Here is a 12,335-nt window from a genome sequence, read left to right on the forward strand (position 1 = left end):
AAAAAAAGACCAATCAGACGCAAATCAGTAGAGAGCCTGGCCCAAGCACACACCCAGGAAGTTACTTCAGTTTTTCAAAAGACAGACCTGGGGCTGGGGTGTGTGTGGATGGGTGATGGACCTTTTGACAGGAATTCACAAGGCTCTGGGTTTATTCCAAGCGCTGGGAAAAAATAAACACATAAGTTAAATGTTGATTAAAAAGAAAATCTTCTAAAGGTTGGAAGTTTAGTAACTCCTTCCCATTCCTGAGGGGGAAAACAAAAACAAGCAAAGCCAACCCAACTGAAACAGACTATGGCTATGAAACAGGAAACACAGGTCACGTTTGTGTTCCTCAGACAATGATTTGGGGAATATTTTGAGGTGTCCTATTTCTAGTCATCTCTTGAGGGTTTGCTTTCACTGGCTGTTACAAGGCTGAGGGTCACTATCTGGGTCAGACTGGGAGGCCACAGTACCTCTTAGACCAGACAGGACCACAGAGATGAATGATGGAGATGCCCCCCGCCCGTTAACCCATCGATAAGCTTTGATGGGGAGAAAGCAAGCATCGGGTAGAGGAGACTGGAGACAGAGGTGCGCAGGCAGGACTGGAAACCTGACGACCAGTGATGTTCCCAAGGCTGAGGATAAACATGGTGGGGATTGGGCAGCACCTTCTGGATGTGGAGTCTAGAATATAACTGGTGATGTGGGCAACAGCGGGGACACACCAGTGGGGAAGGTCCTGGGTTCCATCACCAGCACAGTAAAAATCACATCCATGCACATGACTATGAAATAGGTCTCTATACCAATTCTCTAATTTGAGAACACCTAACATTGTCTTGGCATTTCTAATGCCCCACAGATAGATTGGAACTAGAGTTCTGTGGGCTTTTAAAAAAGATTTATATTCATTTTCATGTGTAAATGGCCTGCCTGTCTGCATGTATACATGTGTCCCATGTACATGACTGGTGTTGAGGGACCGGAGTTGCAGACCCAGCTGTAAACTGCAATAAAGATGCCGGGAACTGAACCTGGGTCACCTAGAAGGGCAGCACCCTTAACCACTGACCCAACCCCTTGGGCCCAGAAGTCTGTGTTTTTAGTGGAAGGTCTTGATTTGAGTGGTTTGTAGACTACAACACTGAGAAATACTTGCCACAGGGCTCAAGCCCATAATGAGTTTAAAGGATGTAATGCAGAGAAAAGGAGAAAACCAGAGGGCAGGACGTTTGTTTTTGTTTTGCTCTCCACATGATTTTGAGAGATTTTATTCCATACATATCACTCTCCTAGAACATATATCAAGAAGAGGCATGATTGGTACACAGAAGCTATGTTATCGTTGGTGAAATCTTAGTAACAAGGAAAATAATACCCCATCCAAATCTCGAAATTCAACCCAAATGACATGACTAATGAGAGATGCATTCCCACGAACTGCTAAGGGCGCCACTTAAAAAGCTGTAGAAGTATCTCCATGGCTATGCCTTTTTATTTTATCCTGGGAGATTTTCATTTTTCTTGTGTGTGTGGGGGGTGTAAACAAAAGTCCTGCCACCAAAACAATACACAATGAGTCTGCAGGACTTAATACCCCAAGACTCTTCAGCCCTGCGTGGTTTCACTCACTTGGGGCTAGGACTAATTTAGAATTCGGCAGAAGGTGGATGGAGCCCAGGTTCATCCGATTGCACACACTATGATCTTTCCACTATGAACACTATGGTCCCTCCAAGGAATGTTCCTGGCACTCCTTGACTTCCAAGATGACAACTCTCTTGCTTCTGCCAAACTCCTGAACAGGGCAGGTGATCCACACAGCACCGGTGGCTACTAGCAGGTGGCCGGGCTCTTTGGAGACCATCCTTGACACCACTTGGCTTAGTAAGTCCTGCTGGAATTATGCCTGAGACAGAAGGGTAAATAGCTCTTTAATGCGATATAGAACTAAACTACCAGAGGGATTTTTTTTTTTTTTTGGTTCTTTTTTTTGGAGCTGGGGTAAGCGCTCTACCACTGAGCTAAATCCCCAGCCCCTCAGAGGGATCTTTTAAAGATGAAAAACAAGTGCTCATATTGTTTCTAATTTAGGAATTCCCAATATTTGGGGAGTTTCACAACAGCCTACGTACTTCCCTTTTCCTGCTCTGGAAGTGTTGGATGTGAATTAAAGGAAAGTGAGGGTTATTTCCCCTCAATAACACAAAACCATAGTGAGAATTGCTGGGGTGGTTAGTCTCAAATAAAACGTGCCTTTTTCTTTCTTGTGACAGAGTCTCATTCTGTAGACCAAGCTGGCCTCAAACTTAGAGATCCACCTGCCTCTGCCTGAGTTTTGTGATAAGAGGTGTGCACCGCTGGGCCTGGCTAAAATTTGTCCTAAAGTACATATTCTGTGGGACTGAAGGTCTAAGACAGACTGAACTGTGATTTCCAAGAATGGTCATCTTCTGGGTAGTAAGAAAACTACTTCTTGGGGCTGTAGAGATGACTCAGTGGTTAAGAGCACAGGCTGCTCTTCCTGAGGTCCTGGGTTCAATTCCTAGCAACTACATGGTGGCTCAGTCATCTGTAATGAGATTAGATGCCCTCTTTTGGTGTGTCCTAGGAGAACAACAGTGTACTCAGATAAAATAAATAAATCTTAAAAATAAAAAACCCCACTTTTTGTTTACTGAACTCCATATCCAGACACTGGTGTTTCTCATTACATTATGTACAGTTTGGGGACTCTTCCCCTCCCCGCTTTTGACATTTATTTGCTATATAAATAAAGTGATATAAAGTGGCACATGGCAAATAGCTAAAAAGTGAACCAGGGTTATCTAGGGCACTTCTCTTCCAAATTCTCTTCAATCTCTATCTCATAGTTTTTCCTTTTTTGAACTGATCTCCTAAAACTGCTGGACTGTTTTTAAATACAGAAGAAGTACCAAATTAATGGCTTAAAAAATAGATCTACATACTTGATTGGGAAGTCGCCTGTCCTTGTGCTTTCTGCAGCCCGTCTACACTAAGTGCACTGATCTGTAACAGCTTTCTGATGGGCACTGGCACCTGGGCTCACTGGGAAGCACCTTGTCACCAAGACGTACGGTTGTTTGGAGGCATAGAAAGTAGCAGACAATTGCTAAGTGAGTAGGACTTATAAGCAGGTTGGCTAGGCTGTTCCAGAGAGAGAGAGAGAGAGAGAGAGAGAGAGAGAGAGAGAGAGAGAGAGAGAGAGAGAGAGAGAGAGAGTTTGAAACAGTCTTCACATGTTTTAGAAACGGATAAAGCCTAACAATTTCTAGCTATAGTGTCCATAAGAGCACATAGGCAGGTTGATAACTGTGTGGGGTGATAAACATACAAGTATATATGCTGGCATCTACCAATAAAAAGGCTTCCTGCTGGGGAGCAGAGGCAGTTAAATGGAAGAGACTATTCAGGTTAATAGGGGGCCTTGAAAACTCAGCTAAGGACCAGTGCCTTTACTCCCTAGGTTACTGGAGGGAATTAAAGGCTTTTAAGAAGAGTAGATTAGTGAAATTAATTTGCCAGTAGAAGGTACAAGGTTTTGAAGTGGGGAGACTGGTGGCAAGAGGCTATTAGGTAGGAGCTGCTGACAGCGTCCACCAGGAGGCTTGATTTGACAACAGAATGGGAGTGGGCAGGGGAGGGTCCAAGTCTGAGCAAGTAAGTAAACGTTGGTTTCGCTGAGAGAGAGAAGAGGATCTGGTCTCAGAAGAGACTTTTGGGTTGGGTAGTTGGCAAGACCCATGGGCCTTAGAGGGAATGCCACCTAACAGACAGGGCTGTGTCATGGATGTCTCTGTGGCAGGTGGGCTTGGATGGCGGCATTAGATGGTTTCCAATGTTCAGATTTTCTCCTTTTACGAACAAGAAAGCATCTGCTGTGGCTGTTCCCGGTCCTCAAGGGGTCTGTGAGCCAGTCAGGAAACATCTTTTTAATAGGATTAGCTGAAGAAGAGCCAATGTCAGGTGGTGGCTTGGCAGTATATCATGGCTGCTGACTCTGACATGTTAAGTATAACATTATTGATGACTTTTGTGCCTGGCTGAGAGTGTTAACATTTAGCAAATTAGATGCTTTCATTTTTTTGTCTTGCTCTTACGTTTTATGAGTATGACACAGTGTGTAACCTGGGCAAACCATTTAACCTCTCTGTGCCCCTGTGGACAGCATAGGATTGCGTGGGAGCACTTACAAACGTTTTGAAAGCTACAAGATGAAAAGCCTGTAAGATCCGCCCCTTCCTCCAGTGACTGAGTCTGTCATCTGGGAAGGTCAGCCTTTTCTAGGCCATCTTTCAACCGCTAGTTCTTTTGCATTTTTCTAAAATGCTTCTACCGGTTCAGGATGTAAGAGGCAGCTTCTTTTTGCCCTCTTTAACTTTCTGGCCCTGCCCATCGGGCTGGCCGCCTTTCACTTAGAGACTATCATTGTGTAACTCCCATCTTTTGGTTCTGGGATTAAGCCCAGGAGTATTGGAAGGGAATTAGGGTTTTACATTAACACCCAGGGGCCTCAACATAAGGCATCCACACTCAGTGTGAGGATTTGTCCCAGTTCTAGGCAGTAAGCTACTTTTCCTGTAAAAGTATCCATCAAATCTGGCCTCTGGATACTTGCTTTGTTCTCTTGGGTCACCAGAATTTTCCCGGTACGGAAACTTAAGGCCATGAATTTAGACCTGGAAAACCTTAGGCAAGGCGGGAGCCACGCAATAAGCAACACATTTTTCACATCCGTGCCATAAAATTCCCTCCTTCTTGCCTGTCCCTTGAGTTTTCCAGGCTACTTTGCAGCTGTCCATCAGCTTCTCACACCGTGGAGACCCTGCTGCCGGCTGTCGCAGCTTGCTGTGGCTTGGTTCTATACCCACCACATCGCACTCTTTTCTGGTCTAGCTAGGTCTGCTTCCCATCCCATGGATGCATCTAGTTCTCCACCCCATTTCTCCCAGTCAGCCTCACTGAATGACAGCCCATCTTTTCCTATGTATTAAACCACAGTGGACGTTTGCTGGCATGGAAACTGATGTACTAATGGAATTTTATCCTGGTTTACATCTCCCTTTGTGTTGGAAAGCTTGGGACCACTTCCAGTTTCTCAAGAGAGACTTCCTGTCTCCTTCAGGAGACACAAAAGAAAACTCTGACCGTGTGTCTTGTGCCTGTCAATCAAGCCGAGACCACTATTTTAATTGTAATATTGCATTATTTAAATCTTGAATTTGTTTTTAGGCATACATGGAAAATATATGTTGATGTGAATTTATTCACACACCCTTTAAAGTTCTTTGAACTCGGATTGCTTTGTGATTACATAACAGAGTGGTGTTCTTCCTACCTGGAAGGCTCTCACAATCTCTGGAGGGCTTGTTAAAACTTGCTGGGTTCTCCCACCCCACCACTCCCAGTTTCCCTAGAGAGTTAATGTGAGAATTTCCATTTCTAGGTCACTTTGAGGTGATGACCCCACCATCACCTTTGACAACAGCTGCCCATATCTTTAAGCCTGAAGGCCCCACCTGAGTTCTGAGTAGATATGAAAAGCTTGTTTATGCAGCTTGAAGTCAGCAGGATGAATGCTGACTTCAGAGTGTCCCACCACTTATTACTTATGAGAACCTAGGTAATCAGTTTGAGTGGCAGAGCCCTCATTGATAAAAAGAAGGACAACCCTGGCTGTGCCTCAAAGGAGTGTTGTGGAGGGTAAGTGGAACAGGTGTGAACATAACCAACTAACTATATAGTGGCATGACACCCGGAGGCATTGCAATGGGTCACTTTGCTTCCCTCATTAATTATAGCAACTTTAATCTGGGAAAATAGAGTATGTTTATTGCTACAATAAACTCAACCTTCAAACCCTTAAAAAAAGCCATCCAGTGAGATCAGACATACTTCAGAAACATTACACAGGGCCAAGAACGATTCCCAGTTTTCACAGCTATAAAAAGAGGAGTACAAGACCCCATTCAAAGTTTGGGTGGAGTCAGGAATCTTTCAACTTCGCTGAGATTGGCCCATTGATAAAAAATGGTTACTGGTTGCACCACATGAAAAAGAAAAGTTGCGGTGCATGAATAACTCGTTCGGGTCATACTTTTTTATCTCTTGTAACTTGTATTAATGTATGCCTATCTGGAAGCAGTAAATGCTCCAGTTCTTGATGTCACCTTTTTTCTCTCACCCAAACTGCCTCGGCCCAACCAAAGGGCTAACTAACACAGTTCCTGCTCAAATTGTGTACATTGTGACTTTTCAACTCTGCTTTAATTCTTCCAGTCCTGCAGTGTCAATCTCAGACAGTTTACCCCAAAATGTTTTTACTTGTTTTGTCTTGGCCAAATGCCACAAATGCCAGCCCCAGCAAGGTCTAGCAATTCGGAGTCTGGAAGAGTGTTCCCCTTTAATGAGCTTGCCCGGGTCGGTCATATCCGGTGCAGTGCCGTCCCCGTCGCATAGCCCCACTCCACCCCAGCCCACCCCACCCTACCCCACCCCACCCCACCCTACCCCACCCCACCCCACCCTACCCCACCCTACCCTACCCCTCACGCCCGCCAGAGGCGGCGTCTGTGCTTCTCCCGGGCGCCAACAGGAGGCGCTCGCAGGGCCGAGGTACTGCGCGTACCCGTGGGGACCGCTTCGCGGGCGGAGGGAGCGGGAGGAGGAGCCGGAGGGGGCGCGGCTTCCTGCGCGTCCTCCTGGGCGCCCGCTCGCCTGCTCCGCCGGGCCGGGGCCGGGGCTGGCGGCCGGCGGGGGTCGCGGCGGCGGAGGCGGCGGCGGGGGCGGCAGCGCTGGCGGGCCGGGCTCGGGCTCAGAGCTCGGAGACAAGATGGCGGCGGCGCTCCGGAGTCCGGCCTCCTCCTCCTCCTCGCCGCTCTCCGCCCCGCCGCTCGCCGCCTCCTCCTCCGCCGTCTCCTCCTCCTCCTCGTGCAGCAGCACCAGCGAGCGCCGCGGCGCCGGGCCGCTCTCCCGGAGCTCGGGAGGGGGCTAGACCGGTCCGCGGGCGCGCAGGCGACGAGGCCGAAGCTGGGGCCGGGGCGGGGACGGCGGCGGCGGCGGCGGCGACGCCGGGTGGGGATGGGGTCGCAGACGCTGCAGATCCTCCGGCAGGGGGTGTGGGCCGCGCTCAGTGGCGGCTGGTACTACGACCCACACCAGGCCACCTTCGTGAACGCGCTCCACCTCTACCTGTGGCTCTTTCTGCTCGGCCTGCCCTTCACGCTTTACATGGTGAGTGGGGGCGGGGACACTCTGAGGACGCTCGGCGGGTCCTCGGGGGTCCGGGGGTCGCGCCCCTGTCCTCCCCGCGTCCAGCGGTCCCGGAGGCGGGCGGACGCTCCCCTCCCCCGCCCGCTCCGCTCCCGGCCCGGGATTTCCAGTATTTTCAGCACCTCCCTTCTCACCGGTCCCCAGCTGGGTCCCGCTTCCTAGCGCCTCGCGTGCGGGTCTGCGTAACCGGCGCCCGAGGCCTTCCCTCGGGGTCCCCGGTCCTCTCCGGGCCTCGGCTACCTACCTCCCGCTCCCCGGGGGCATCCCCGCCCGCACCTCGGTCTCCGGCTGTGCGGAGCCCGGGGGAGGCCGTGCGTGCTCCGGTTGGAGCGGAGTCGCGGGGTGTCCCGGCTCGTACTCGCTTCCCGTGTTGGGGGAAACCCCGGGTGGCTCGTGCCTCTGCAAACCGTTGGTCGGTTGGGTGCGGGTTCCTTTCGGTTCAGCCCCGCGGCTAGGGGCCGTGGTGTTGTCAGGCTAGCGCTGTGCACAGGGAGCGGGGAGGTACGGGAACCTGGCTGGCATTTAACCCGTTTGTTTGCGTTGCTTCAAGGCCTTTGACTGGCAGGGAAAAGGAGAGTGCCGCCTGTTGCTTGGTGCACTAGGGCCAGTTTCTCTAAAGTGTTTTTAGTGTTCCCAGTTAGTTTCCTTCTATAGCCAAGGCTGGCCTGAGATTCACAGGCCTCAGGAGTGTTTTAGAGGATGTGTTCCTGAAAGATGTTTGCACATTTCTTAAAAAAATAAAATAAAAGCAAAGCACTATATTTTAGGGTAGGACATTTGGGAAAACTGAGCTTTCAGGGAGTTTCTGCTAACTTCGTGGTTCTTCAAGAGGCTAGAACAAAGGTGCTGGATTACTAAATCCCAGAATAGGAGTATGAGAAGTACCACAAGTTAGGAGCCAATTCGCCTCTTTTCTCAGTATCACTAATTGGCAGGAACATGCCTTGGGGGATGGTGTGTGTGCGCTAAATGTCACATTGTCAAGCAGGGTCTTATTTCTCATGGAAACGTGTTAGGAGGGACTTACACCAGCTTAAAGGAGCTTTTCTGCCTCTTTTTTTTTTTTTTTAATGCTGCTTTATTATGGGACTTGTTCTGTCTTGTCAGATTCTGAAAATCTATCATCAAATGTTATCATTTCAATCCATTGTGGCTGTTCCGGTTCACTTTGCACCGGCGTCCCTTTCCAGGAGTATGGTGTCCTTAACGAGCAGCTTCATGGCTTTGGTGGTGAGCGTCTTTAGGCTTACCAGCTTTCAGTCGCCTTCTGTGTGTTCAGGCAGGTTGTCCATTTAGGACTAAATGATTGTCGAGAGGTCGGGATTTGTTGCTGTGTGCCATATAAGGTTTGGGTCTAAGCCTCTTTGTGGAATTAACAACCACTGAAGACTTTAGAGGAAGGGGAAAGCCATGTATTGAATTACCTGGATTGAATAAACTTATTCAGTCAAACTCGATTCTCAGATATTTGAGTGTCCACTGTGCACTAGGTACTTTCTTTGCCAGGTTCTGGGAATATAAAAGTGCCTCACTTCATTCAACAAATGGCAACTCCACTCTTCCCGAAGCTCGTAGGTTTCCCTTTCTCTTCACTCCCAGTCCAAGTACAAAGCTGGTGCGTTCTGTCTTTAAAACCTGACAGCAGTCCATCATCCCCCAGAGTCAGTCCTGGTCCAAGCCTCCCTGTCCTGCTGGGTGTTTGTTGGGGAAGGAGGTGGGTGGGGTGGTGGTGGGGGAGGTGAGGATGGCAGTGGTGGTGGTGGTGTTTGTAGAGACTTGGTGTTTCAGAGGATTCTTTCAGATCTGTGACCCTTCTGCTTAGACCAGCCTCTGCCCTGCCCCTTCCCTGCCCCTTTCTATGCTCAGTTCGACTGCAGCAGTCTTCCAAGCAGCTGATATGTCATCACTGTGCCCTAGGCTGGTGTACTTGCCCTTCCTACTCTTGTCAGGGGGACTCTCCTCCCTTGTCAGATGATTGTGTAGCCAGCTTTGGCTAGGTTATTTCAAGTTTCTGGCATGCGAGACTTTCCCTGGTAAGTAATGAAGCAGCCTCTGAACTCTTGTGCCTGCTTTCTCAACCACAGTTTCTGCTGGCTGATCCACTCGCTTACTTGCTGTTTTTGTCGCCCTGTTGCACTGCGGAAAGCTAATAATAGACTTGAAGCTCTGACCAGGCAGGGGTTTCTTTCTGTTCATTGCTATAGTCTAAGGACTTGGAGCAGTGCCAGACACAGGGTACCGAGACGTTAGACAGATGACTAGAAATGGATAAGATTCACTTTCTCCTGTCAGGGAAGTTAGAGCTAGCCTGAGGGTAAGCAGCAGCTAGTTGAGAGCCATAGGGATGATGAATGACGGGGGTCATGTTGGGGGTTAGCCAAGGAGTGCAGCATTTCAGGAAAGAGCAGGCCAGTGCTGTAGTATCGATAGACAGTGTGACATCTATATCCAAAACGAAAGCAAAGGCTCTCCTTCTGCATCCAGACCTCACCCATGGTTATCATTCACGTGTTCTTCCAATGATAGCTGCAGGTGACGGCGACTTTACTGAGTACAGGCTCTTAGCCCAGCTAAGTACCCTCCTGTGGCTGAGCTGTTGTCACTTGTTTTATTACCTTAGGCAGATCTATGAACTGGGATTTATACACGACGTTTTGAAGCCAAAGTCACCATAGGCATGGGTGTACTCATGTACACACACACACACACATTTTGTTTCCCAGCTTTTATAGGTCTTCAAAGGTTTCTGCTATTAAAGTTCTAAATAGTCTAAACCAAGAAGAAAAGCTTCCCATTTAACTGATTATCTTTTATTTTCCTTGTTAACTCCATTTACATCATTCTAGTTGTTAATGCACGTGACTTACCATTTTTTGCGATAGATTAGCTTTTTCTTTCTTTTTTTTTTGATGAAAAGTTCACTGGGATGGGTGTTATCTTGGTTTTTGGATCTTGGCTTTGCTGTTATTTGTGTTCTTGGGGGCAAAATTACCTTCCTGAACCTTGATTTGCTCATGTGTAACATATTTCATGAGTATTTTGCAAGGAAATATTTATGAAATAGATTATTCACTTTCAGAGTACCCTTCAGTGAATGCCATTTTAAAGAATGTCTAATTAGAATTTTCTCTATAATGTTACATGCCGAGAAGAGATTAGATAGCCCTGAATTTATTGAGTGAAACTATTATTCTTTTTTTAAAAAAGATTTATTTATTTATTATATACAAGTACACTGTAGCTGTCTTCAGACACACCAGAAGAGGGCATCAGATCTCATTACAGATGGTTGTGAGCCACCATGTGGTTGCTGAGATTTGAACTCAGGACCTCTGGAAGAGCAGTCAGTGCTCTTAACCCCTAGCCATTGCTCTAGTCCAAAACCATTATTCTAACATATTGTTTAATATACAGTCTTTGTCTATAAAAAATTACAAGTCTAGATGATGAAATTTATTAAAATGTATTTACATTAAGATGGCTGAGGGCAAAATGTTTATTTAACATATATGAGGCTCTGGGTACAATTCTGGGCACCTGACTTTCTCCAGTTTGTATAAATAAGAGGTTCTCAGACTCTAATTGACATCAAAAATTACTTGACTGTGTTAAAAATGCATACATGTACAGACTTGTGGTTCAGAACATCTGTAGTATGGTTCATTCAGTGTATACTATGTGCTAGGTAAGTTCAAAGAACTTGATCAGTGTACCCAGAATTCCTAGCCTGGTCTTCTAAACTGGTACCTACATGTCTTCATGACTGTCTTGAGACATCTAAGAAAAATAATGTCTAAAACCATTCTGAAGGGCCTTAGAGATGGCTCAGTGGCTAAGAGCACTGGCTGTTCTTCCAGAGGGCCTGAGTTCAGTTTCTTACACCTTTGCAGCAGTTCACAACTGTCTGTAACTCCAATGCTAGGGCACCTGGTGCCCCTTCCTGGGTATCTAAGGGCACAAGCCACACAAGTGATGTACAGAAAAATGCTCAGGCAAGGCAGTCATGCACATAACATTAAGAAGAAAACTATTCTGAAGTATAAATGGATACCCCCATTCTAAAACAGGCAAGTGAACTGATGGGAGGAGGAGAAACCTTTCTGCATTGTTGTGTATTGGTTAATGGTGTGATAGACATTGACCATTCCCCTGCTCTTGCTATAGACGCACGCACACACACACACACACACACACACACACACACACACACACACACACCCTTAACCATGCCTGCTGTCAAGAGTAGCTCAGCTCTTCCTTTTACTTCCTGCCCCAGACCGTTTTGTCTGCACTGCTGTGTTAGCCACACTCCTAGTCTTTGGCATCTATTCTTACCTCTTTACAACTCTTAGTGCAAGCAGATTTACATCAGTTGGTGCCACCCACCTTTTGTATTTAATAGGTTTAAATTTTTTTCATACAATACAATATCCTCCTCCATTTTCTTACTCACCCAAGTAAATGTTCTTTCTCTCTCAAACAAAATACCCCTCCCCCACAAACCCAAACCAAGCAAACACCCTCCCTCAAAGACAAAAATACCAATGTAGGGGAATGGTTGTGATGCTTTGATTGGGAATCTGTCCATATGCTAAAGTCCTTTTCCCCCAGTTGGTTCTTGATCGATCAGTAAAGATGCCAGTGGCCAGTGGCTGGGCAGAAAGAGGTTCCCACAGGCTAGGAGAGAGGCAGGGAAGAGAATCGAGATAGTTGGGAGAGATGAACAGACTGAGAGCCGCCGAGCTGCATCTTCCAGAATGTAGGTGGGAAGGGGAAGTGGCCCATGGAAGGGCAGCCCAAACCGGGCATCTGAGCTGAGGGCAGATTTGGTGGTGTTGAGCTAGGAGTAAAGGTAAGGGGCAACAGGTGTTGAGCTTGGAGTCAAGGGAAGGGCACGCTAGCCTCAGAGGCTTAGAAGAGCCCAGCCACTGAGCCAGTAAGGCAGGTCAAAAGTGAGCTGACGTGTAGAGTGAGCTAATGTGTGTGTTTTTCATCTGTGGATCCAAGAGAATGGATAGATGGCTGGTAGCATGGCCTGCCCAGGAGCATTA

The 12,335-nt window shown here is 47.6% G+C and overlaps 1 protein-coding gene and 1 long non-coding RNA gene across 9 annotated transcripts in view; one reads left to right on the forward strand and one right to left on the reverse strand.

The window, feature by feature from the left end:
* Positions 1 to 1,246: 1,246 nt before the first annotated feature.
* On the reverse strand, positions 1,247 to 7,855 carry LOC102552673 (uncharacterized). The gene is made up of 2 exons (XR_010052740.1): positions 7,529 to 7,855; positions 1,247 to 1,900 (listed from the first exon to the last, which is right to left on the reverse strand). It is a non-coding gene; the product is annotated as an uncharacterized LOC102552673 (long non-coding RNA).
* The window catches only part of Pcnx1 (pecanex 1), a 136,873-nt gene continuing 131,504 nt past the window's right edge, over positions 6,967 to 12,335 (forward strand). For 7 of the 8 annotated variants that reach the window (XM_039112295.2, XM_006240299.5, XM_039112294.1 and 4 more), the window contains exon 1: positions 6,967 to 7,245. In XM_039112295.2, coding sequence (XP_038968223.1) covers positions 7,093 to 7,245 — 153 coding nt within the window. In that variant the 5' untranslated portion in view covers positions 6,967 to 7,092. The remainder of the gene's footprint in view (positions 7,246 to 12,335) is intronic. The other variant, NM_001170347.1, reaches the window with a different exon arrangement.

Source organism: Rattus norvegicus, chromosome 6 (genome assembly GCF_036323735.1).
Source record: "Rattus norvegicus strain BN/NHsdMcwi chromosome 6, GRCr8, whole genome shotgun sequence".
NCBI classification, from domain to species: domain Eukaryota; kingdom Metazoa; phylum Chordata; class Mammalia; order Rodentia; family Muridae; genus Rattus; species Rattus norvegicus.